Raw genomic sequence first — 26,436 nt, 5'->3', positions numbered from 1 at the left:
TTTTCAGAAAGTATGTTATTTTACATACTTTCAAAAAATACTTTTTGAAACATTAAATTTACTATTCCAAAAAATACTTTTTAAAATTATGTAAAAACAAACTCAATGTAATGTTTTCTAGAACCACTTATAGAAAAGACTCTAGAATAGTAAAATTAGTATTCTAAAATTTCTTTTTCATAATATTAAATTTAATGTTAAGGTTTTGTGGAGAAGTTAAAGGAGAGGAAGTGTTGAAAGAAAAAATGTGTTGTTTGACAGAAACTGTTGAGGAAGCCGCCCATAATGCTATCGCATTCTAGTTTTACGATCCGGATACATGTGAAAAAGTGAAAGATGTAAGAGATAAAGAGAATAATGTAAAAATCGAGAAAACTAAAATTACTTATTGAAATAGGTAGAAAATTGAAAAAAGACAAGATATATGTGAAAATTGAGAGAAAAAAAAGGCACGTGAAAAAGAAAAAGAAAACAATAAATCAAAAATTAGAAATGTAAAATTAAAAAATTAATGAGTAAAAAAAATATGGATATTTTAGATTTAAAAAAATAAAATAAAAGAGGGTTACTTATATAAAAAAAAAAAGAAGAAGAAAAAAAGAAGGAAGTGTACAATATATATGATGAGCCATCCTGTTTCCATAGTTTCGTATTCCTCAACGGATTCAGAAAAATTACAGAATCTAGATATGTGCTTGTAACAAGGAATTACGCACTCCATGGTCGAAATGAATGCTGCATTTTTCTCTGTGAAATCAAATGTCTTTCTATTACATTAGGAAGACCTCAAGATTCCTCTCTTTCAACCTCTTCCATGTTTCACCGTCACGTCCACCCTCGTACCACTCATTTGCCACACAACACTATCCTTTTTCTTCTCAACTCCACGATCAAGTCGATTCATTTCCTTCATCACCGTCCAATCACTACTACTACGCTTCACTACTTGACTATTGTATCTCTGCCAAAGCGTTAAGGCCTGGGAAACAGCTCCACGCTCGATTGTGCCAACTGGGTATTGCCTACAATCAACACTTGGCCACCAAACTCGTCAACTTTTACAGCGTTTGCAACTCTCTGCGGAATGCCCACCAACTGTTCGACAAAATTCCCAAAGGGAATTTGTTTTTGTGGAACGTCTTGATTCGGGCTTATGCTTGGAATGGGCCCCACGAGTCTGCCGTTTTGCTCTACCACCAGATGCTTGAGTATGGGCTCAAGCCCGATAACTTCACTCTCCCATTTGTTCTTAAAGCATGCTCGGCACTCTCCACAATTGGAGAGGGAAGGGTCATTCACGAGCGTGTGATACGAACTGGGTGGGAGAGGGATGTGTTTGTAGGTGCAGCTCTCGTTGACATGTATGCCAAGTGTGGTTCTGTGGTGGATGCCCGCCACGTGTTTGATAAAATTGCTGTGAGAGATGCTGTGTTGTGGAACTCCATGCTGGCTGCTTATGCTCAAAATGGACACCCTGATGAATCGCTTTCCCTATGCCGCGAGATGGCGGCATTGGGTGTGAGACCCACTGAGGCAACTCTAGTCACTGTTATTTCATCTTCGGCTGACATTGCCTGTCTTCCTCATGGGAGGGAGATTCATGGATTTGGTTGGAGACATGGATTTCAATCCAATGACAAGGTCAAAACCGCTTTAATAGACATGTATGCAAAATGTGGTTCTGTGAAAGTTGCCTTTGTTTTGTTTGAGCGGCTCAGGGAGAAAAGGGTTGTATCATGGAATGCAATTATTACCGGCTATGCAATGCATGGTCTTGCTGTTGAAGCTTTGGACTTGTTTGAGAGAATGAGGAGAGAGGCTCAGCCGGATCATATTACCTTTGTTGGTGTTCTTGCAGCTTGCAGTAGAGGGCGTTTGCTCGATGAAGGACGAGCATTGTATAGCCTCATGATGAGGGATTACTGTATCAATCCCACCGTTCAACATGACACATGCATGGTTGATCTCCTTGGTCACTGTGGCCAACTGGATGAGGCATATGATCTTATAAGGCAAATGAATGTAATGCCGGATTCTGGAGTATGGGGTGCTTTGCTGAATTCATGCAAAACCCATGGGAACGTGAAGCTGGCAGAGCTGGCTTTAGAGAAACTAATTGAACTTGAACCCGATGATTCTGGCAATTATGTGATTTTGGCCAACATGTATGCTCAATCAGGTAAGTGGGAAGGAGTTGCAAGATTGAGGCAGTTAATGATAGATAAAGGAATAAAGAAAAACATTGCTTGTAGCTGGATTGAAGTGAAGAACAAGGTCTATGCATTTCTTTCTGGAGATGTTTCACACCCAAACTCTGGTGCAATATATGCAGAGTTGAAAAGGTTAGAAGGACTAATGCGTGAAGCCGGGTATGCCCCTGATACAGGGTCTGTCTTCCATGATGTGGAGGAAGATGAGAAGACAGACATGGTGTGCAGTCACAGTGAAAGACTAGCTATTGCATTTGGACTCATTAGTACATTGCCAGGAACCAGACTTTTGATAACAAAGAATCTCCGAATTTGTGAGGATTGTCATGTTGCTATCAAATTCATCTCGAAAATCACCGAGAGGGAGATTACTGTGAGAGACGTCAATCGCTATCATCATTTTAAACACGGAGTATGTTCATGCGGTGATTATTGGTGAAGAAGCCGCAATTTAGTTGGGATAAGTGGCTTGCAGAAACACCACAGTCTCCTGGCATCGGAGTTCTGTAAATCTGCACTTTAGTTTCATAGATCATAAGCAAGTAATTTTAGTTTTGGTTTACAAAACTTTCTTAACTCTACAAAATGACATTCACCGCAATTTTCAAACAAATGTGAATGACATTTTATAAAATAAAAATCAAATTGATGATTTTGTAAATTTAGGGACTAATGTAATCGGTATTTGTAATTTTAGAGTTGAGAATTTACTCCATGCTAATAGTAGAGCTTCAGTTTTGAAATTTAAATACACAATGTTTTTCTTTCCGGAGAACGAAGCCTTAACTTACAAGTACTGTCTAACATCGATGATCCTTGCGTTTTTCTTACAAATGTTACTCTTCAGCAAGTATTTTTAAAGATCATATTATATTCATTAGGTTTCACTAATGATCCGTCAAAGACTTAACTTTGGCCCAGAGAATCGTAGTTCAAGTTGCAATAGTCTGTTCAGAAGCTATTTGTTTCGGCTTGTGGTTTCTAGTACCTTAATCTATTTTCAGGTCTCTCCATCTCTTATACTAAAAGATGCGTAAATAACACTTACACCCCATTTCAGGTTTTGAGATATAGCGTGAGTTCGATTCTTAAATGTTAATTCACTGCTCTATAGTCATTTAAGACTTAAGCAAAATAAATGTGCTTGTGCGTTTCACCATACTTCCTACCCTCAACGAGACTTGACATGAGTTATTTCAATAGTTGAAAGTGAATAAACTACGAAATGATGTCAGTGTACAAACATTAAATATTAGACAAAATACATAAAGGACATTTAAATAAAATCGAAAAAAAATAGTACGTTACTTTAGAGAAAGAATAAAAATTAAAATATTCATGATTATGTGTTTCTTGCTTGTATTTATCCCTGTATTAAAAATGAATAAAAAAATATTAACAATAGACTGTTTTAGAAAATATGATGAAATGAAAAACAATAATATATACACATGGAAATAAAACACATGAAAAATAAAACAACTATTTAAGGTTCATATATCTATAATTCCTAAAAAACACAGTGATAATATTTACATATATGCAACAAAATTTTTCAACGATAAATTAAAATACTGTCCAAGCATATATGTATATATAATAATTTAAATTATAAGTTTATATTGTTCGTCAAATAATTCTACCAATATCTATACAAAAGTATTTTTGAACTATACTACCATCCCACATTATGGTTCTTCACCGCCTGACTCCTCAAATTTATTCTTATCTCATTAAAGTGTATAATTATACATATATCACCTTATAGTCTATATCATAGCAACATAAAAATATGAAAAATGTACATCATATTTAAAAAAAATTCTATAATTATTAAAGATATTTTTATAAAATTATGTATCAATTTATTTTATAAAATCTTGTAAATTGATTGTCATATATTCATATTATATAAAATAAAAATTCTTTAAAACTTAATTAGTTAATCAGAATATACGTTTATTACGATGATCTCAATTACTGTAATTAAATATAATAATATATTTTTATGAATTAAAAAATAAAAAATATATCGACGAAATTTAGGTAAAAAATATATATAATTGCATATGAAAAAGCTTTATTTATTCACATAATATATAATAAATAGATACAAGACAATAAATTTAAAAATATTGTTGTTCCTACCGTAAGTCCGCTGTCATCGTTAGGGTTAATGCATTCGAGATATTGTCCGCTTTGACGCTCGTTGGGCTGTCACGGTTTTATCTTTGAAAAGGCATCTCGGTGGATTAAGGAGAAAAGATGTTTATAAACTACCCTTAGCTTCGACTCCTAAGCGATGTGAGACTTTTTAGGCATACCGGAACAATTGTAATTTTAATCAATCTTAATATCAATATGATTTATAAAATTCGAGTTTTCATACATTATACATTATATTAATAAAATGATGTATTTTGATTTAAAGATATATATATATATATATATATATATATATATATATATATATATATATCATTAATCAAGGTGGCCTTCACAAATTTCTTTATACAAGATTGAACCCTCGCGAGTTAGCATGTGTTTGTTAGAGCGAACCGAACAGCAATGGAACATCTCTCTTCTTTTTACACTTTTACCTTGAAAAGTGGAAAACTTTAACGACACCCTTACAAAACAAATTACGCTGCTCAGCAAAATAATTTGAACAGGAAAAAAGAAAAAGAAAAAGAAGTAGACATAAAACGACGTCGTTGCATTCGTCCCCAACCAGAACCAGCGTGAGGAAAGGGAACCATTAGAATCGCGTTGGAGGAGGATCCCTCATCCCACGCACGCATACTATTAGTTTTGCAGAGCTCATCAAATCGAACCTCCATTCCCGCAACACGCCACTTTCGATTTCACGTTTCTTTCACCAACAACTCTCGTCGCTTTTCGATTATTCATTTATATTCTAGGTGAAACTTCTTAATAATTTCAACTATGAACTCCAACACTTGGAAAGCCACGTCAATGATTTGATTCCTGGATCCAACGCATCCATTAAGGTTTGCGTCGCGTCTTTCACTATTGATCTCATCGTTTTGCCAACTCAATCCCTCTGCATTCATCAACAACCTTTACTATTATCCGATTCCAGATTTACTTCGCATTTCCTTTTATATATCCGTTCGGCGCGATGAATGGTTTATTTTTAGATGCATAACAGTTTGTCGGTGTGGTATAATGCTTGGGTTAAATTCGACCTTCTTTTTCTTTTTCAATAGAGGCTTATCTCTTGTTGCATTGTTGGGATCTGAAATTCGAATAGAGTAGGAATTTTGGTGGCGTTTTGAATTGGTAATGTGCATCACGGTTCCACTTTGTTTTGGTTTGTAGCTTTCGAGATGGCGTGGTTTAGTGGAAAAAATACGTGGGGGAACTTCCCTGATTTGGCGGGAGCCGTGAATAAGCTTCAGGAGAGTGTGAAGAATATTGAGAAGAACTTTGATTCCGCTCTTGGATTCGAAGAGAAGGGTGAATCCAGCAGCAATGAAGGTAATTAATCCCAGTTCTTATCGTTCTCTTTGTTTTCTGAATGGATTTTTCTGCGGAATGTGAGTTTTGTGATTGAGGTAGGTGCAAAGTTCGTTAACAGCTGTGAAATATGAGTTTTGGATTGTTGGATGGGATGTGTGTTCTCTATGTGGGAAGTTTTCAGTTTTGATACTGATTGGAGCTATGTCCTTTGTTTTTGTATTCCAGATGCAGGATCATGGCCTACACCTGCTGAGAGGAAAACCCTATTTAATCCTGTCATGGCCTTTATGGGGAACAAAAATGAGGAAACTACAGAAGAAATGTCTGAAAAAGATGAGTCCTCTCAACATGACTCTGAAAGTGAGAAGTTGGCAGAAAAGTCTGAGTCTCTGGATCATGCACCTGTGGCTGAGGGAAACAAAGCCCTTGAAACTGATAATGAAGTCCATATGGAAGCTGAACAAACCACTGCGCAGGATGAAAATAAAGTGCTTAAGGAAGAGGAAGATGGTGAGCATACAGTGTCAGCAGATGGAACAATTGCACAGAATTTGGATCATGGAAAGGAGGAACACCACTTACTGGAGATGCCTGTTGAATTGCCTGAATCCCCTGTTGAGAAGATTGAGAGTTCAGATTCTGTAGACCATCCACAAGAGAAAGAGATAGCCGAAGAGGGAGTCTCTGGAAGTCCAGTGTCGATGGACCTCTTGCCTTCTAATCTTTCGGAAAATTTAGTTGAGGGTGTTACTAGCGAGTCTGGTGAGTCACATGGTATTAGTGATGGGCATGAAAATTCTCAAGTCGAGACAGAAGGGGAGAGTAAAAAAGAAGAGAGGATGCAAGCAGAAGGAAGTGTAAAGAGTATTTCTTCTGTTCAACCTGAGGCATCAGATGACACTGAGAAAAGAGATGATGTCAACACTTATATTCTGCATTCTGTGGCATCTGAGGAAACCAATAACATTGATCAATCATATAATGAACACTTGTCCAGTGCTACTCCACCAAATGAATCTTCTATGGTGGTAACTGAAGTGTTTTCACCTGAAGATGAAACAACCGTAAAAGGAAATGAAACAGACCACGTTGCCAATGATGTTGTAACTGACATAAGAGAGCATCATTTGAGTTCTGAAAGAACAATGTCTGACCCAGGTTCCTTGCTTGAACTAGAGAGGCTGAAAAGGGAGATGAAAATGATGGAAGCTGCACTACAAGGTGCTGCAAGGCAAGCTCAGGTATTTTGTTTAACGCTTGTCATCATTGCCGAAACAAAAGCTGTATTCATGTTTTCTTTTGGTTGCAAGTGGAAATACCATGTAGTGCTCAGATCTTGTTATATTTTGTGAATGAAAATTATGCTCACATGGTGTCTAGGTAGCCTTTTTCTTGGTCTGTTGTACCTTTTGTCTTTGTCAGGACCTCAGGGTTTTAGGTGTCATTTTTAATTTTTTTTTCCTGGACAACATATTTTGTCAAGCCTCTCTTGCGTCAAACAAAGATCATGAAGATTATTAGGTGGTGTAAAAATGATTAAGTTTCTAGTTCACTTTGTCATAAGTTTTCTGGGTGCATTATGGACTGATTGAAAAGTGTACATGCCAATTTGTGTCTTTTTAGTATCAGGAACAAAAGCATTTATGATATATATTCATTTTTATTTAAATGCCATATTTTTAGAGTGAAAACTATGATAAATGACAACGTGGTCTCTGGATACTTTGTCTGGTTAAGAAGTTTTTTTTGGCCCATTGTCCTTTTTTTCTTGTTTAAGGCCTGAGTAATTGTGGTACAATATTTCTTCCCCTGGAACAAGATATTTTGCCAGGCTTCTGGTGCATCAAAGATAATGAGGATTGTTATATAGTGTAAAAATAGCTTCTAATTTACTCTTTTATAAATATGCTTTTTTGCTCCATTTTGCTCCTTTTCGTCATCTATGATCAGCTACGATCTTCTAACTTTCATTAATGTCTAAAGGTCATTTTATTTGGCTGTTTTTTTGTTTATTAATGTCTCAATATATTCAAGAAGTTGCATATTTGTCCGAATTATGGTCCCCTTCTATATGCCTTTTTCTGTAGCTATTATAATGTTGCATATCTATTACAATTTTGTAATCTTAATTCTCTTTGCAGGCTAAAGCTGATGAGATTGCAAAAATGATGAATGAAAATGAACAATTGAAAGCGGTGATTGAGGATTTCAAGGTATATTTATTTTTTCAAAATCTAGTAGCTTGTAATGTTTTGATTTAATACAGCTTTTTATTGTTACCTAGGGGAACCTTTTCAGTCTCTGTGATGTCATCTATGCATTCACATAACATTTAAATTGATGATTTTTGCATATGTAGCATTGGAAGCTAACCATGGATCCTATTTGCCTTGTCCAAGACATGATCTGGCATTATGGAAACAAGTGGATCATCTAACTAAGTACTAACATGGAATATTAACTAATATCATGAAAAACTAAAAGTTTGAGGATTTTTTTTTGTCAATGACAAAATCCAGTTTTTCTTCTTGATTCAGCTCCTGTGAGTTCTAGGTGGATAAAATATTGATTGATGATTTTTTTTACATGTATTGTTTATATGTTTTTCTTTTGACATTCTCATATTTTCTAATATGTTTTAATCTTCTGGATTTCCCCCCTTGTGTGCTATGTATGATGTATTAGTTTTCTTTTGTAATTTGTACATCTTTCTATGAAAATCCTTTGCTATTTTTGTAAGCTAATTAGCATGTGTTACTGTTTCCTACCTCTATTTCTCATTTGATTGTGTGTTGCTCATTCCTGGGTCCCATTGTCTTTGAAATATTTAAATTTCATTGCTGATAATTGTGGAACAGAGAAAATCCAATGAGGCAGAAGTTGAGTCTTTGCGAGAGGAATACCATCAGAGGGTAGCAACTCTCGAGAGAAAGGTATCACTTATAGTAAATCTTATTGTTTTTTGTGTTTAATTGTCAGTAACTTAACTCAGATGCATAATTCAAAAGTGGTGTTTAGTCTACTATACATTGAAGCTCTGGTTATCTTTTTCACCATAGAAACTAACCTAGTATGACACAAATGACAGAAGCACTATTAAGACTCACATTTTCCCTTTCATGCTTAGTTTTCATTTTAGATGTTCTCAAGATTCTTGTCATATACTAGCATAGCTGACAGTGACACAGATACAGATGCCATATAGGCCACATGTTGTGTCTTTCTATTGAGCGATGAAGATCAAATTTCTCTTAATACTAAAAGGGATCAGTTGTATGCTTTATTGTGAGGCGATGCATGAGTTATGATTTGATATTGCTGTTGCATTTTTGGGGGATGTCAATCAAATTCTTGCAATATTAGTGCATCTGATAAACATGAAGTTCCCATGAAAACAAAGTGAATGTATTATAATTTCAATATTAGAACACAAGTATCTAATGAATTGGAGATTGGTGTTATAAATTCATCTTGAATTTTGAAGAATGTGATTTATCAAAGAGGATTATTAGGCATTATGTATATGTTAAAGTGTATGCTACCTAGTTTGAGCTACAACTGTTCTGGGATTTTATGCGTTTTGGGTGTTTAATTGCAGGTTTATGCTCTCACTAAGGAAAGGGATACTCTTCGCCGAGAGCAGAGTAAAAAAAGTGATGCAGCTGCTCTCTTGAAAGAAAAGGATGAAATAATTACTCAAGTTATGGCAGAAGGTAGTGCAGTCTGATATCAAACCTAAATTTGTATCATCCAAGCTTTGGTGGATATAGAATCATTTTTTTGTCATGGATGTCTCTTTTGGGTTATATGGATGGTAGTTTTAGATATATGTCAGCATAGTCTAAAGGGACAAAAACCATAGTGCTAAATTATGCAGTTGGATACTTCTTTGGATTTCTTTAAGATGAATATTCATAGTTATTAGAGTAATAAATGCTTTGTCAAAACCTTTACTCAGATTATACTCTTGCGTGTTAATATATCAAATTTCTTCATTTATGTTGAAAATTCTAATCAGTCACTTTAATTTGCCCCAGGAAAGATTTCCTTTGAGGTTCCCTTGATGGAATTGCACTTGGTTTGGTGGTGGGATTTGATAGGGTGGGGGTTCTATTCGATGTCATGAGTTTGTTAGTCCAAACATGTACATGTTCATTGACAATTCTTATAAAATCTGTTATCTAGAGCATGTTTGATACTTTGATTACGTGGCTCCTTTTTTTTTTGCCACATTCAGCATGTTGAAGATGCTTTCATTAATGCTTAGTTTGGTGTAAACTTGCCATTCATAGCACAAAGAAATCTAGGCATCCTTGGGCCACTATCATAGAATGTTTAGCTAAGTTGTAACTAGATGCATCTTGCATACCTTCCAGTTTTTACGAGGAAGGTGAAAGTATGTAATAATGAAATCTAGGCTTCGACTTTTACATGTTCACAATTGGAAATGGAAAGTGAGATCTTGTCAGCTGGCTTGGGATCTAAGATTATAGAAAAAAAAAATATTTTGATTGAATATTGTTTCAAATTTGTGTTGAGGTTTTATTATTTCCCCTAAAATGGACATATGAGATTTTATGCAACCTTGTATACCTTTATTGTTTGGCTTGGTGGGAAGGTTTGGACAATGTCTAGAGGAGAGCAAGATGGTTAAATTGAGGAAAACTGATTTTACAAAATAAATTTTGTATGTGAACAAGTACTGTTCGTTGAAGCATGATAGTGGTTTAATTAATAATTTCATCTTAAGGGCTTTTCTGTTGTCATTAAAGAGTTATTCATTGAAGCATGGTAGTGGTTTAATTAGTGGAAATTATAGAGGCTCTTTCTTCATATTAAACTGTCTCTCATCTCAGGTGAAGAGCTTTCCAAAAAGCAGGCTGCTCAAGAATCCACAATTAGGAAACTAAGGGCTCAGGTATGCAGACTACTTATTGTATTTTCCCACAATATTTAACCTTTTTCTATACCTACATATTGTAATAAATCTCTTAATTACCTTTTTTTATGAAAGCTAGATTAGAGATCTTGAGGAGGAGAAGAAAGGTTTGACTACTAAACTTCAGGTAATGGAAATATTCTGAAAGCATTATCTGAATTTTTTATTTGCTGGTAATTTTTTTGAATAATTATATTCACTCATCATGGAATCTGGGAAGCAGAAAATTCAGGTGGTGCTATACATTGTATTTTACTGTTTTACCTTGATCTTAACTGTTTGGATTCACTTGTTCAGGCTGTTTATCCTTTTGCAAAAAAAATTCTTTATAATATAGTTTGCTTGTAGAAATACCATCATACTGTATGAAATTTAAATTTCATATTATTTTTAAGGGTAAGTTACGATTTATTGTTGGTGCTTCTGTGGAGTTGGGACAATCCTCTCCTCTGTATCATTGAAAGTGTCATTCTTTTTGGAATAGCATGGGTCGACAATCCTCATTTATTATTACTTTTAATTGACGCTGCTGTTTGGTTAATGTCATGCAATCCAGGTAGAGGAGAATAAAGTAGAAAGTATCAAGAGGGACAAAACAGCTACAGAGAAGTTATTGCAAGAAACAATAGAAAAGCATCAAAATGAAATTGCAGCACAGAAAGAATATTATACAAATGCTTTGGCTGCTGCTAAGGAGGCTGAAGCATTAGCAGAGGCTCGTGCCAACAATGAAGCAAGAACAGAGCTAGAGAGTCGTCTGAGAGAAGCTGAGGAACGGGAATCTATGCTAGTCCAGGCACTTGAAGAATTGAGGCAAACATTAAGTAGAAGGGAACAACAGGTTTTTGTTGTATTTTCTGTCATTGTTTTTTACTGAGTTGACTTTCTCAGCATGTTACTTTACAGTTCTAATGTTTTATTCACCTGTTTTCAGGCAGTCTTCAAAGAAGATATGCTTCGCAGAGACATTGAGGATCTTCAAAAACGTTACCAGGTCTGCTTTCCTGCTCGCTGCTTGTCTTTCAATTGTTTTAATTTTTGAGAATGTTACGAATAAGTTTTAGCAACTTCATTTGTGCTTTTGGTTTTTTGTATAATTTGCTTGGATTTCTCTAGGCAAGTGAAAGACGGTGTGAGGAACTGATAACTCAAGTTCCAGAATCGACAAGGCCTCTTTTAAGGCAAATTGAAGCCATGCAGGTTAATACACTTGATTTAAATATACTTTTCCAGCTGTTTTTTGTTTTTCTGCATGGGATCTGTACTAGAATAGAATTCATCTGATAACAGGAAACAAATGCCAGAAGAGCTGAAGCTTGGGCTGCTGTTGAAAGAAATCTCAATTCTCGACTTCAGGTCACTAGAATACTTTCTGAAATTAATTTTAGAAACTTTCCCCCTGGATTTTATTGTATTTCTTCATCTCTTCATATGGATTCTACAGGAAGCAGAGGCAAAAGCTGCAACTGCAGAGGAAAGAGAGCGATCTGTGAATGAACGCTTATCTCAAACCTTGTCTCGAGTTAATGTCCTTGAGGCTCAGGTTGTGTAATATCTCACGTGAAATCACATCTTTAATGGGAATTTTGTGTAAATAGATGACTAATTTTGTACTTTAACAATGAATTACAGATTTCATGTCTTAGAGCAGAACAGACTCAGTTAAGTAGGACCCTTGAAAAGGAGAGACAAAGGGCAGCTGAAAGTAGGCAGGAATATCTTGCAGCAAAGGAGGAAGCTGACACTCAAGAAGGTCGTGTGAGACAGCTTGAGGAAGACATCAGAGACATTAGACAGAAACACAAGCAAGAGTTACAGGAGTCATTGATACATAGGGAGCTTCTTCAGCAGGTAGAACTTATGATTATGGATTTCAAACATAGCATTGTTAAACATGTTACATGAAGCCCTTTGTTTTGTCTCCCTTTAAATTTTCTTTCATTTCTCATTATACGTGGGTAATGGAATGAACCAGCCAAAGGGAGAGATTAAGTTTCATGCTGCATGATTTGTTCTTTAAAGATTTACAAAAGAAAGTTAACCTTCTTTTATTATGGACTTTTCAACATTATATGGGTAATTGAAATTAAATATGTTAGCAAGCTGATGTAGAATATTCGGGCACACTATGGAAAAGAAACAATGCATAAAATATGGAAAAAAAGAAGACATATAGTATTGCTTGTAACTTGTAAGGGTATTGAATTCCATCTGTCTTATCCGTCGTGAATTTTTTTTTTTAAAGTTCCTGAATTATGCTCTTCATTTTTTGGCAGGAGATAGAAAAAGAAAAGGCTGCTCGAACAGAGCTGGAGAGGACTGCACGTGTTCATTCTGCTCCATTATCAGATCAAACTCCGAATACAAAGCTAACTTCTGCTTTTGAGAATGGTGTGATGCTCTTCTTCTATTTACATCACTAAACCGAGTTACCTGTGATATATTCTATAATATTCTTTATGATGTAGGGAACCTGTCTCGGAAAATCTCTAGTGCAAGCTCCCTGGGAAGCTTGGAAGAAAGCCACTTTCTGCAAGCATCGTTGGATTCATCTGATAGTGTTTCTGAGAGGAGAAACCCAGGAGAACTAAGCCCTTACTATGTGAAAAGCATGACACCCAGTTCTTTTGAAGCTGCACTTCGTCAGAAGGAGGGTGAACTTGCTTCATACATGTCACGCTTGGTATGATTCATCACCGTAATTTCTTGTAAATATTTGGCACCATAGCTAAGCTTTTTCTTGTCACCGAGAATGAGAACTTGTCATAATGTTTAAGTAATAGAATATAGGATTTATAGTTTATTTGTAATATAATTCATTGGGGGCACAATGATGACTTTTTTTGTTTTTAATAACAAAACTTCCAGGCATCACTTGAATCTATTCGTGATTCTCTTGCTGACGAGTTGGTCAAACTGACAGCAGAGGTGAGTTTAGCTTCCTGTTTTATACTTATTGGTATCATGCCTTGTCATTAACCATGATATGCATATCGACACTGCAGTGTGAGAAGTTGCGTGTGGAGGCTGCTGTATTACCTGGCTTACGATCAGAGCTAGAAGCACTAAGGAGAAGACACTCTGCTGCTTTGGAATTGATGGGCGAACGTGATGAAGAGGTAATTCTCACTTTGCCTACCTTCGATTTCTTTCTAGGAATAATATGTTAGACATGATTTGGTGTTTGGATTGCTGGCTGGTGGTCTGCCTATATTCCTCATTCTTAATTTTGTTTGCCTAATAAATTTTTGTGTTTGAAATACTCTAGAGCCCAGACAAGAGCATGACACAACTATATTACTCTCTTCCTTCCAGAAAATCTGAGAAATCAATTGAAAGAAAAATACTAGACAAACTAGGCTAAATACAAAAAAAGGGGCAAAAGAGAAAAGGAATTTGTAGGCTTGTAGTTATACTAAGGCCTCAGACTTTGATATATCAAAACTATCATGTTTCCTTTTATTTTTATTTTTATAATAGAAAAGTTGTCTACTTTTCAAATTTTTTATCTAAAAAAATTCAATGTGTTCAGCTGGAGGAACTTCGGGCGGATATTGTAGATTTGAAGGAAATGTACAGAGAACAAGTGAACTTGCTTGTTAACCAGGTATTTCAAGCAGGATCTTTAGCTCCTTAGATGCCCTAGTTATCTTTTTTTTTTTTTTTTTTCTTTTCTGACTATTAACAAAATGCTCAGTCCTTTCTTTTATCCATATTTTTGGATTTATAACCTTAATGCATCTTTCTACAGATCCAGACAATGGGTACATAAATGGGTAACGACTAGTTTGGCCGAAGAAAGGGCTTGGGGGAACGGAAAGAGTAGTGTTCAGCAACTATCTGAGAATTGCGATGGCCATGACCATGACTCATGTCTCTGAGCTGCGTGTGATGTACATTGGTACAGTAATAATATATTGGAGACAAGTGCATTCGGCCTCTGGAGAATGATTCCTTCAGGTTTTCCATCGGAAGATATATATATTTTGTTTGCCCGGGCAACAGATACTGATAGTCACCCTTGTTAAGGGAATGTTGTATAGTCCATCTTTTTTATACGTATTCATACTTGGAAAGATCCAAAGAATATTCTTGCTGAGTTTGTTGACAATATGTTTTTTTCTCCTCGAGTGTGTGTAACGTTCCAAATAAACAAAAGAGAAGCACTAGCTAAAACGAGTTTTTTTTTACTGCTATATTTTTTATTGTTGAAGGAATTTCATGTGGATTTTATTAAATTTTTTGTGTTCATTATTTTTTTTACTTATTGAGAATTATATAACATTTACTTCAAGGTCGAAGGCACTAGTCTCCAAAATATCGCAAGTCGCAAGTTCATAGTAAGAAGATATTTTTTAACAAGTCACTTAATTAAACTAAAGTCTACACTCTTTCATGCACATTTTTAGACATGATCTACACCTAAATTCTAATACAAATATTTGTTTGCACCCTTTCGAAAATTCTGTTAAAAACCTGAATGATATAGATACATCTCATCTATACCAGTTTTGGATATCATGTTAGATCAATAAAAAATACAAAGTAACATGTTATGAATTAAAACACCTACACGCGTATGTATAAAATTGTTAATTGTTATAAACTTATCATATCGAACTAAGAAAATACTCAACAGGATTCTCCAATAATTAAATGGAAAAGTATTGATTATTAACATTTTCTTCATTTACTATTGAGTTCTATAAATTTAGTATGCTTGTAGTTAATTGTAAAAATTAAATCTTATGCGTTTCAGCATATATTCTGTAAGAAGAGTAATTAACAAAAGAGATAAGAATCAAAAGATGAATGATCAATCAAATAGTTGTAAAGATATTTATAAGACTAAAGTTAAAATCAAGTAATTAACTATGCTGAGAAGAGTTAAAAAAATAATAATAGAAAAATTTAAGAATACGTAGTTTTAGTAATGTGGCTTAAAAAGTAATAGATAAGGGAAGGTATAGCACGACACTCTCACGCTTTAGTTATATATTAGAGATGCTTATAACCAAGTATACTTAATACGTGGCTTGAAATTAAGGCACGTATTGATACTGGCATGCAATTCAGTTTAAAGATGGAAAGATTGATGCATCTTAAAATTTGCGGGAATAACGACTTACAACTAGTAAATGCAGATGATTGAAGATACATTCACATTATGGCTTGTAAAGAGGTGATCGATCCGTTGACCCAAAAGGAGAAGGAAGCTTAAGCCATATTTGGTTTCATTGAATACCACCTCATCCACGTGCATGTAATGACTTTAACAACATACTAATATTTTATTGTATTTTGTTACTGATAAATGATATTACTGTGCTGTGTTGAGTTGTTAATGTTATATATTTGACTTGACTATTGGGCGTACATATTAAAAAGTCAATCCATGTACTGTACTTTGGTGTCAACCATTCCGACTGTTATCTCCAAAGTCTGGTTTATTTACATTCCATTGTCTACGACATTCAAAGTCTACTCTTCTAGCTCCACTTTTCCACATCCAAGCATGAAACTTATTTGCTTTTGTCTTTCTTCCTAATGAAATTTAAAACTATAATTGCATTTCTCTTTCTTTCTAAATTTTATATGATATATTCTTTCTTATCAATAGGAAGAAGGATACACGAAACTTCTTTTCATTGACGAATAAAAATTAAATTGTCCAATACCCACTAGCCTTCTAAATTCCAATATATATTATATTCATTGAAAATATTATATCAGCAAAGCAATAGTTTCATTTATAAGTGAAACTGTATATATAAAATAAACTGATTCTGCTATTCTTTTAACTCTGGGCTTCTTTCTTTGTTGGCCTATTTGTTAGAACTTCTTAAGAAGAGAAGGTGAGATGCAGGGTACTGAGGATCAAAAGATCATTCAGCAGAATGAACCCGTTGGTTCAATTACTCCAAGGTATGAAGCTGATACAATTCAACAAATAGGAAATCCATGGAGCACTGGACTATTTGATTGCCATGAGAATCAGACAAATGGTAATGTCTACTCTAAGTTTGATTCCTTTAAATTTGTTATGTGGCTAGATTAACTGTTTAAACTTATTGAATAATGTGATTTTAAATTGCCATCTACAACTGTTACGATTTTTATTTTATTTTAACTTATTTGAGAGGATATATTTATATTAAGAGAAAATAGTTATATCTTTGTTATTTTTATAAGGGTATTTTCACATTTTATAATGGTAAGATATTGTCCATTTTGAATTTTCATCACATGATTTTATTTTTAGTCATTACTCAAAAAACCTTCGATCAATAGAGCATGTGTGTTTTATAAAACCTTTGTTTTTCCTCTTATTGTATCGATGTAAGATTTTATTTGTATCTCAACAACAACTGAAATTCCAGCTACAATATTAAGATTTTTGAGGTTTCTGTGACACAATTACAATTACTTCAGTCGTATTTGTCAGCAATTTCCTTGAATGTCAAAGTTTTTGAAGTGTCTTTCGTACATAATTCTTCAACACAGGCACTGCCACAGGACTAATCTTAGAGAATCTTAATATATTTTGTGTTCATAGTTTTAAGCGTTGCTACACTTTTTTTACAATCAGTTGACTGTTGGAATTGTTCAGATTGGAGAACTATATCTAAAAGCAATCGCTTGCTCTACTCGCAAATCGCAACATTAAAATGCAGGATGGTTGATCTAATTAATTATATATACCTTTTTATTTTGGTTGGCAGCGGTTATGACAGCATTTTTTCCATGTGTAACATTTGGGCAGATAGCAGAAGTATTGGATGGTGGAGAACTTAGTAAGGAACCCTAACCCTTATCTCACCATGTTTTCATTTCTTATAACAATTTTCTACTAGTGAATCTGTATGGTGAAAAGTTATATCAGAATTCTATAACACGCATTCTTTCCCAAATTTCCACCCAACAATTAAGAGTGCATTTGGATTATTAGTGTGCAATTTTTGACTTTGAATATATTGTGAAAATATTTTTGAGTTTGATGTTTGTGTAATCTTGTTAAAAAATAATTTCACGAATACGAGTTTTGTTTAAATAATATTGGGTAAGATTGCTGTTAAATGTCAATGATCATAATAAAGATTATTATAAATAATTGAGTTCATTTCTCCTGTTTATAGTGTTCCTGTTAGATTTATGAGATTTTCCTTTATTTAAATTTTGAATTTTGAATAAATTTTAGATAAGATATTTGTTATTGTTACAGTTTTATTTATTATATTTTATTTTCAGTTATTCAATATAATCTCATCAAGTAGAGTTGTTAGTAGATGAGATTTGTTAAGAATTTTAAATTGATTGTAAGCCTATACATAGGCATCCTCTTCTTTGAATTTCAATGTTAATTTGATGATAGTTTTTCATCTTCAATTTTAATTTTAATTTGTCTGCAAGATCCAATTTTTCTACATTTTTCTCAAAATATTTCCAACAAGTGGTATCAAGAGCTTGCTTCTTACGGGCTGTGAGGAAAAAATTTATTGAGCGCTAAACACATTGAGGTTGAGTGCAAACACTAAATTGAGTGATTTATTGTTCAAACAATTTTTGGTGCAAGGATGTCTACTTCCACCAATTCACCAGCAATTCCAATGTTTAATGGTGAAAATTATCATATTTGGGCCGTCAAGATGAAATTTGTTTTAAGATCTCAAGGTTTATGGAATGTTGTAATTTCTGAAGCTGATCCACCACCATTGAGAGAAAATCCAACCATTGCACAAATCAAAGCTTATGAGGAGGAGAAGCTGAAGAAAGATAAAGCCATCACTTGCCTACATGCAGGACTTGCAGATCATATTTTTACTAAAATCATGGACTTAGAAACACCTAAACAGGTGTGGGACAAGATTCAAGATGAATTTGAAGGCAGTAGCAGAGTCAAATCTGTTAGGCTTCTCACATTGAAGAGAGAATTTGAATTGATGAAGATGAAGGATAATGAATCTGTTAAAGATTATTCTGGCATATTAATGGATGTTGTGAACCAAATGCGACTTCTTGGTAAAACATCATTTACAGATCAAAAGGTTGTCGAAAAAATCATGGTTTCGGTACCCGAAAGATTTGAAGCCAAGATTTCTGCAATTGAAGAGTCTTGTGATTTGCAAACTCTCACAATTACTGAATTGACCAGCAAGCTTCACGCACAAGAGCAAAGAGTCTCCATTAGAAGTGATGAAGCTGTTGAAGGTGCCTTTCGAGCAAAGCATAATGGAAGGAATTTTGGAAAGTCACGAACTTTCAATAAGAATAAAGGAAAAGATGAAGGTTCTTCAAAAAAAAGGAAATTTTTTGCCTTGTTTTCATTGCCAAAGAACCAACCATTCTAAAGAAGATTGTTGGTTTAAAGATAAACCACTTTTTCACTGTAATTTTTGCAATAAAAATGGTCACAGTGAAAAGTATTGCAGATTAAAGAAGAATCAGCCTGAACAACAACCAGAAAAACAGGCAAATGTGATTGAAGAAAAAAATGATGATGAAGATGAATATTTATTTATGGCATCTCAAGAATTCAATTCACATGAAGTGAATACTTGGCTCATTGACAGTGGTTGCACTAGTCACATGACTAAATATTTATCATTTTTTACCTCCATTGACAAATCAATTAAGCCAAAAGTCAAGATGGGAAATGGTGAAATTGTACAAGCCAATGGAAAAGGTACAATTTCTATTGCAACCAAGAAAGGTATGATAATTGTTAAAGATGTTCTCTACATACCAAAATTGGATCAAAATGTTGTTAGTGTTGCACAAATGCTAAGGAATGGTTATGGAGTCTCTTTTAAAGAGAATTATTGTTTTATTATGGATGAACATGGTTTAGAAATTGCAAAAATTGAGATGACTAAAAACAGTTTTTATTTGAAATTTGATTTGGTTGAAGATCATGATTTTATTGCTAAAATTGATGAGAGTAATGTTTGGCATGGAAGATTTGATCACACTTTTATGCATGATGTATTTGATATGACAAATTCCAACAAATGGTATTCAAAGACAGGAGGAGGAGTTAGATTGAATGACTATGAAGACAATGATATGGGTCAAGAAATTGATGTGCAACAACTTGATGACATGGCATTTCAAAACTCAATTTTTGGAGTTCATGAAACTAAAATTTGTGATATTCATGGCAAATCTCAAGGAGGAGTGTTAGATTTATGAGATTTTCCTTTATTTAAATTTTGAATTTTGAATAAATTTTAGATAAGATATTTGTTATTGTTACAGTTTTATTTATTATATTTTATTTTCAGTTATTCAATATAATCTCATCAAGTAGAGTTGTTAGTAGATGAGATTTGTTAAGAATTTTAAATTGATTGTAAGCCTATACATAGGCATCTTCTTTTTTGAATTTCAATGTTAATTTGATGATAGTTTTTCATCTTCAATTTTAATTTTAATTTGTCTGCAAGATCCAATTTTTCTACATTTTTCTCAAAAGGTTTATGAACGGTAAAATTATGTTACTTTTCATAAAACATCATTTTGAGATATTATCTGCTTTGAGTCTTGATTCTCACAAAATCTCTCAATCATTAAAATATATATGTATTTTATAAATTATTTTTTATTTTATTTTATTGATATGAAACCTTATTTATATTCCAACACGCTTTTGGTGCTGACCTCAACATATTCTAATTGTTAATTCTAATAATTTCAGGTTGTCATTTGGGGAGCTTCATTTACCTATTAATGATGCCTGCTTTGTGCTCTCAATGGATTATGGGGTCCAAGTACCGAACAAAGTTGAGAAAGAGATACAATTTGGTGGAAGCTCCATACACGGATATAGTGTCTCACGTCTTTTGTCCATGTTGTTCCCTCTGTCAGGAGTTCAGAGAGCTAAAATTTAGAGGACTTGACCCTGCTCTTGGTAATTGAGTTACTTCAACTAATGCTCATTTTTACACTTCATTTTCTTATGCTATAGCAACATATTCGGGTGCATAATTTATTCGAATTTGTGTGCAGGATGGAATGGCATTCTTGCAAAACAGCATGCAAAACAGCAAAGTGATCAAACATTGAAGAATCCTCCTTCAAACCAAGTCATGTCTAAGTGAACACATTTCTTTCATCGGGGAGGGGATCTGTCAAAATTAAATTGAATTGTATTTCTTTTGATTTGTTTGGTGTGATGAGGTTATTTTTATTAGATTATTATTGTTTGCTTTGGGTCTAAGTCCTCGCAATTTTGTTTTTGGTCATCACTCAAAGGATTTCTCAATCATTGTATTATATAAGTTGTTATTTCTTGTTTTATTTTATCGATGTGGGACTTGTTTGTATCCCAGCATGATGCTTGTTTACTTTTAATGTCCGATGCTTGTAAGTTGTAACTGAATTATTATAAATAAAAAAATAAAGCCAAAAGTTGACAATTTATATATATATATATATATATATATATATATATATATATATATATATATATATATATATATATATATATATATATATTCGTCTACGCAATGTCTCAAATAAGAATTTATCTACACTGACGGAAAGTGACTTCTGCAGATGATTGTGTATGATAATAAATATAGAGTTAATCACTTATACACTGCTAGTGTAAATTTTTTTTACACTGACAACCAATTATATTCTTTAATTGTGTCATGTTACTGTAAACACAATTACTTTTAACAGTGACATGACACAATTAATGATATAATTAGTTGCTAGTGTCATAAACTTTACACTGTTTGTATAGATGATTAAATCATATGTACCATTTCGAAAACATTAATGTTAAATCGGTCACCTGTCCACTTCTCAAAACCATGAGTCTGGCGTGGCAGTAGCTTTCCATGCAAAAGAGTGGCTACTTTTACTAACAATTAAAAGAATCTAAATATATAACAATATAATTTCAAATTTTATAAAGATAAAAAAATTACAGAAACTAAAATAAAAATTCACTCGATTACAAATATTAAAAACGTCTTTGATCCAATATTTTATTTATGCATGTAACTTCTGCAACATCAGTAGCTGATCATAAAATAAACAAAAGACCAAGTCCAAATGGAGTCCACCTCTCATTTGGGAGCAACGGTTTTATTTTACAGTGAGAGCAACATGACTAATTAAGTGAAGCCACATTACATTGCCTCATCTTGTTGATCATGAACCCTATTAGTATTCCCTCCTTCCTCCTTCTTTGAGACTTCTTCGGCACTAGGCCCATAAGCCCAACTACAAACCAAATAGTACAGTATATTAACAACACTCATTATGGCAAGAAGCCAATAATACTTATCATAGCGACCCTTGTTAATGTTATCCGAAACCCAACTTTCTTTTCCACCTCTTGAAGTAACGTTATCCACAATGCTTACTATAAGGGAAGCCACCAAGTTTCCCACAGCAGATCCAAGCCCAAATAGGGACGCAGCAATGCTTGACATGCTGCTTGGGAACTCGGAGTAATAAAACTCTGATTGCCCTATTGTATTAAAAGCTTCTGCTATACCACACAATATGTTATGTGGAAGAAGCCACATTGCAGACATGTCCAACACTGCATTAGGATTATTAATATAACCCTCACTAATTGCTTTCCTTCTCCTTATGCCCTCAACAACTGCCGAAGCTATGAAGTCCAAACACGAGAAAACAAGTCCTATTCCTATTCTCTTTTTGGCGCTGATGGTTACCGGTTTTCCTCTCACTTTTGAAGCTAGAGGGAGGATGACACGGTCGTAGACAACCGCGGTTACACACACTGCAAACATCATGAATACTCCGAAAGAACCTGCGGGAATTTGGAACTTTGAAGTGACGTGTCTGTTCATGGTTTTGGCTTGGAGAAGCCAAAGTGATGTTTGGCTGGTGCTGACTGCTACCATGATACCGGTTGACCAAATGGGAATGACTTTGATGATGGCCTTTAGTTCTTCCACTTGCTCTATTGTGCAAAGACTCCATTTGTTTGAGGCTGACCCATCAGAGGCTATGTCTTCTTCTCTGTCTTTGATGATGCAAGCTTTATTCAGAAACCTATAACATAAAGTCAGTTATTATTTGGATCATGTTCGGATAAAGTTCTTCATGAGTACTTATAGGAGAAGAAAATAAGAAAATGGAATGCCCTGAGCTTCTTTTGTAAGTTAAAATTAACTTGTGTATGGTTTTGAAGAAGTTAAATGAGAAAGCTCAATTCATTTTACGTTATTTTTTTCTTCTCTTAGTACTTGTGAACTAATTTATCCGAATGGAAAGTTCATCAAACCCATCATTACAAAATTAAGTATAAAATTTAGATACGATATTATGAATAGGGCTTGGTTATTCTTCGATTAAAATTAGAGTTTTATCTTAATAATATACATAAAAATAATATACATTTATAATTATGTATATTACTAAGATGAAACTTCAATTTTGATTGGAGAATAAAGTAATAGTATTTATGGTATTATATCTAAGTTTTGTGCTATGAATATTTTTACATTCAAGTTTCAACCTTAGTTTATCAGTTGGAGCAACAAGGGTGGAGTCCTTCTTATGGTGATACATGTCAGAGGAGTCCTGAGGTGGAAATGAAAGGTTTCTGTTCTTGTAAGCAACGAAAATGACTTGTGCGAAGCCAGTGAGCAAGCTGCTGCGTGGTTTGTGCTTGACATAACGTGGGGAAATGAGGAAGAACAAGAAAGTGGACAAGAACATAAGTGCTGCCGGAACCCCAAAACCGAGTTTCCATCCGAAGTGGTCTTGGATGTAAACTATTCCGGTCAAGGAAAAAACGACAGCAATGGCTTGAGAAGCAATGTAGCAACTTATGAAGCTCTCAAGGACCCTCTGGCTCTTAGTGTTGGGTTTGGAGTTACGGTTAAGTTGGTCTGCACCAAATGCTAAGGAGCATGAGATGCCACTGCCTCCAATGGATATGAGAGCAAAACAAGAAAGTAAGATAGCCATTTGGGCTGATGTTGCAGATTCGCAGTTTTCAGCTGAGTGGCTGCAAGGGGGAGGCCTTGCTTTTGGGCTCATTGCTGTTAACCACAACACTACCATTCCCTGTAACACCAATTCTTTTTGTAATCACTATATACTATCAAGTTAAAAAATAAATTATACTTCAACGAAATAATGATAGTACGTAAATGATCACGCCCCAAGCATATTTGGGATTGGAGCTTTCCCACATCTACTTGCAAATTATACTCTAGGTGTTTATGATCTTCATTCGATATATTTTTATCCGGAAATTCTTGGATATAATTCTAATCATGCTTAACTAATTACTTGATTAACCTATAATTTTTTTTTAAGATAAAAAAGATTATAAAGATGATCCCAATAAAAATTGAACCTAAATCTTCATACTTTTAACTATTTAATTCTTCTCACCTAATTACTAAATTAACCTTAAAGGTTAATTAACCTAAGATTTGAACGAAAGTTATAAATTTAGACTTGAGTGATATGATTTTAAATTTAAAATTAAAATTATTAAGAGATAATTTATATTAATATATTTTCTAAATAAGTCACAACAATATACAAAATAAATTCATATGTATACATAAGGCATTAATTGATTTTATAGATATTCATTTAACACTTGGATCTATATATATCATCTATCGTGCATTAATTATGTTATCTACGATTTTTTATTTCTTATGAAGTGATTTATAAATACTTAAAAATCTGTTGTCCATTTTTAGATGGATGGAAATAAAAACAAGAAAAATAATTAAAATAATTACTTTTAATAAAATGATATAACGTTCAAAAGTTATCATTCTTCGTTAACATGTACCCATTATATGATCCTTAATTCCTTATAAGCTATATTCATTATTCATAGACTTTTTTAACGTCTCATCATTAAAAAAATAATTAATTTAATTTTGATGGTAGATAGATAAATAGATATTTTAACCTAGTTATGATAAGATTCACTCGAGTTTGGTTAATTGAAAAATTAATAAATTTCATCCAACTCAACTCAAATAATTTTAATTAGCATGAATTTTAATTATAATATATATTTTTTATATCAAACTTAACATAACACAACACGACCATTTTTATTTTTATATATTTGTCCTTTCTTTTGCCCTTTTTCATTAAATATGATTTTTTTAATTATAATATCAACTTTACATAACAAGAAAATTATCACTTAGTGACATACCTTATAATGACATAATATTTATCACTAAAAATTATTTTTACTCACATAATAGATATAATATACATTAATATATTGTTAAAAAATATAGGTATAAATTATAATAACGTATAAAATATATTATTAAATTTTATTTAAAATCAATAATAAAATTATATATAATTATATATTAAATAGATATATAATTACATATATTATCTCTATAATAACATTTTTTGTAAGTCAATATATATAACATTTTTTATAATGTTAAATGAATATTTATTTTTCAAATGTTCTTTGATTTTATTTTAATTAGTCAATAAATTATTTCGCACGAATAACATAGTTAATAAAAAAATATAATTAAAAATATTGTTTACTTCTTGTAATTTTATATTTTCAAAGTATCCATTTACATTTTTATCACTTAACTTTCTTTTATATATATATATATATCACTATGTCTTTGTAGCCACATTTTTTTTTTAATTTAGTTATGATATTAAATTAAATTAGTCACGATTTTAATCGTAACTATAACATTTCATGGAGATTTAATGATTAAAAAAAACGAGTCAAGTAAGACAATAAAGATATAAGAAAATAGTTAAAAGGAGTATAAAATTACAACAAGGTAAAGTATAATTTATCTTAATTAATAAAAATATTGTCAAGTGTGGTGTCATAAATCCTTCCGTTTTGGGTAGGCATTGACTCACGTGATAAGATCCAAAGGTGTAAATATTAGTTTAAGAAAAGAGTAGATAGATAGAAAGGAGAAAGGAAGAAGGTAGCTACCAGAAAACTGAGAATTGAACCTAAAGCAATGGCTAGGAAGCGACCCAAATAAGCATCAGCCACAAAAGCACCGACCACAGGAGCAAAATTGGTAGCAGCAAACCATAAGAACAATATTTTGGTTGCTTTCAATACTCGGAGCTTGTAATCTTCTATCAGATACAATATCATGTTTGGTATAAGCCCAACACTAGCCAGCTTAGCAAGTGCCTCATTTGCTGAAACATTCACCAAAATCAAACTAGCTATAAAAAAGGTGCCACACAAAAGGTTCTCATGACAAAAAGTACGTACCTATAATGAAAGGCATGGTAATAAAGCCACCCTTGCGACGATTTTGCACATGTGAACTCATGTGTTGCTGAGTCATCTCTACATGAACTGAAGCAGCTTCTATTTCCTTCTCCATGTCTAACTTCTTGTTGTTAATTAGAAAGAAAACGAAGAAGGAATATAGCAGATAAAACTACAAATAATCCTCATGCACATGCTAATCCTAATATTTTGGACAAAGAGACCTATTTTTGCGTGAGTGCTGCGGCACCCAGTACTAGAATTGTGTGAATATATATATACTACAAGAGTGGACTATGACCAATAATTTCTAAAAGAGAAACCACAAATACATGCAAATTTGTATAGTTTAAAATATTAAAGACGTCTGCCACTATCTTAAGTGGCATGATGCTTTCTTCGTGCTATTACAAAGTGGAAGTGCTGTGCCGATTAAGTATGATCACCCAATTATCATTCATTCACTTTTTTATTTCTTCTTTCCCCTAATTATTGATTCAAAAAGTTGTCCAAGATCGTACTATGTAAGAGTTCAATCATGTTACAAAAAA

General features: G+C 33.3%; 4 protein-coding genes across 4 annotated transcripts; 3 read left to right on the top strand and 1 right to left on the bottom strand.

The window, feature by feature from the left end:
- Positions 1 to 759: 759 nt before the first annotated feature.
- Positions 760 to 2,649, top strand: LOC109808616 (pentatricopeptide repeat-containing protein At4g21065). Its single transcript, XM_029273684.2, has one exon. It carries the CDS (start codon positions 760 to 762, stop codon positions 2,647 to 2,649), a length of 1,890 nt encoding a protein of 629 aa, XP_029129517.2.
- A 2,172-nt stretch (positions 2,650 to 4,821) lies between these two features.
- Positions 4,822 to 14,870, top strand: GC5 (golgin Putative 5). Its single transcript, XM_020370630.3, has 20 exons — positions 4,822 to 5,221; positions 5,553 to 5,711; positions 5,919 to 6,934; positions 7,835 to 7,906; positions 8,552 to 8,626; positions 9,292 to 9,406; positions 10,550 to 10,611; positions 10,712 to 10,759; positions 11,189 to 11,473; positions 11,567 to 11,626; positions 11,749 to 11,832; positions 11,923 to 11,988; positions 12,077 to 12,175; positions 12,265 to 12,483; positions 12,909 to 13,023; positions 13,101 to 13,315; positions 13,501 to 13,560; positions 13,638 to 13,751; positions 14,165 to 14,239; positions 14,384 to 14,870. Exons 2-20 carry the CDS (start codon positions 5,561 to 5,563, stop codon positions 14,402 to 14,404), a joined length of 2,952 nt encoding a protein of 983 aa, XP_020226219.1. The 5' UTR covers positions 4,822 to 5,221; positions 5,553 to 5,560; the 3' UTR covers positions 14,405 to 14,870.
- Positions 14,871 to 15,370: 500 nt separating this feature from the next.
- LOC109807596 (PLAC8 family protein) lies at positions 15,371 to 21,041 on the top strand. Its single transcript, XM_083065855.1, has 4 exons — positions 15,371 to 16,637; positions 17,355 to 17,426; positions 20,327 to 20,539; positions 20,638 to 21,041. The coding sequence occupies exons 1-4, from the start codon at positions 16,493 to 16,495 to the stop codon at positions 20,727 to 20,729; spliced, it is 522 nt and encodes a 173-aa protein (XP_082921981.1). The 5' UTR covers positions 15,371 to 16,492; the 3' UTR covers positions 20,730 to 21,041.
- Positions 21,042 to 21,592: 551 nt separating this feature from the next.
- Positions 21,593 to 26,225, bottom strand: LOC109809433 (protein NRT1/ PTR FAMILY 1.2). The gene is made up of 4 exons (XM_020372747.3): positions 25,886 to 26,225; positions 25,592 to 25,809; positions 23,135 to 23,688; positions 21,593 to 22,668 (listed from the first exon to the last, which is right to left on the bottom strand). The coding sequence occupies exons 1-4, from the start codon at positions 25,998 to 26,000 to the stop codon at positions 21,771 to 21,773; spliced, it is 1,785 nt and encodes a 594-aa protein (XP_020228336.1). The 5' UTR covers positions 26,001 to 26,225; the 3' UTR covers positions 21,593 to 21,770.
- Positions 26,226 to 26,436: the final 211 nt, after the last annotated feature.

The sequence above is a fragment of the Cajanus cajan genome, chromosome 10 (assembly GCF_000230855.2).
Source record: "Cajanus cajan strain Asha chromosome 10, NIPB_CcT2T_4, whole genome shotgun sequence".
Taxonomy (NCBI): Eukaryota; Viridiplantae; Streptophyta; class Magnoliopsida; order Fabales; family Fabaceae; genus Cajanus; species Cajanus cajan.
The sequence above is the reverse complement of the archived record's forward strand: the minus strand, read 5'-3'. Positions and strand labels throughout refer to the sequence as shown.

What these genes read in the sequence shown, in the direction of transcription:
- LOC109807596 (XM_083065855.1), top strand. Translation starts at nt 16,493, where the DNA reads ATGCAGGGTACTGAGGATCAAAAGATCATTCAGCAGAATGAACCCGTT. An exon ending in CCATGAGAATCAGACAAATG is followed by an intron (nt 16,638 to 17,354) that starts GTAATGTCTACT and finishes TTTGGTTGGCAG; the next exon opens with CGGTTATGACAGCATTTTTT. An exon ending in ATTGGATGGTGGAGAACTTA is followed by an intron (nt 17,427 to 20,326) that starts GTAAGGAACCCT and finishes TAATAATTTCAG; the next exon opens with GTTGTCATTTGGGGAGCTTC.
- GC5 (XM_020370630.3), top strand. Translation starts at nt 5,561, where the DNA reads ATGGCGTGGTTTAGTGGAAAAAATACGTGGGGGAACTTCCCTGATTTG. An exon ending in TAAGTAGAAGGGAACAACAG is followed by an intron (nt 11,474 to 11,566) that starts GTTTTTGTTGTA and finishes ACCTGTTTTCAG; the next exon opens with GCAGTCTTCAAAGAAGATAT. An exon ending in TTAATGTCCTTGAGGCTCAG is followed by an intron (nt 12,176 to 12,264) that starts GTTGTGTAATAT and finishes AATGAATTACAG; the next exon opens with ATTTCATGTCTTAGAGCAGA.
- LOC109808616 (XM_029273684.2), top strand. Translation starts at nt 760, where the DNA reads ATGTCTTTCTATTACATTAGGAAGACCTCAAGATTCCTCTCTTTCAAC.
- LOC109809433 (XM_020372747.3), bottom strand. Translation starts at nt 26,000, where the DNA reads ATGGAGAAGGAAATAGAAGCTGCTTCAGTTCATGTAGAGATGACTCAG. An exon ending in TACCATGCCTTTCATTATAG is followed by an intron (nt 25,810 to 25,885) that starts GTACGTACTTTT and finishes TGAATGTTTCAG; the next exon opens with CAAATGAGGCACTTGCTAAG. An exon ending in GTTCAATTCTCAGTTTTCTG is followed by an intron (nt 23,689 to 25,591) that starts GTAGCTACCTTC and finishes TTGGTGTTACAG; the next exon opens with GGAATGGTAGTGTTGTGGTT.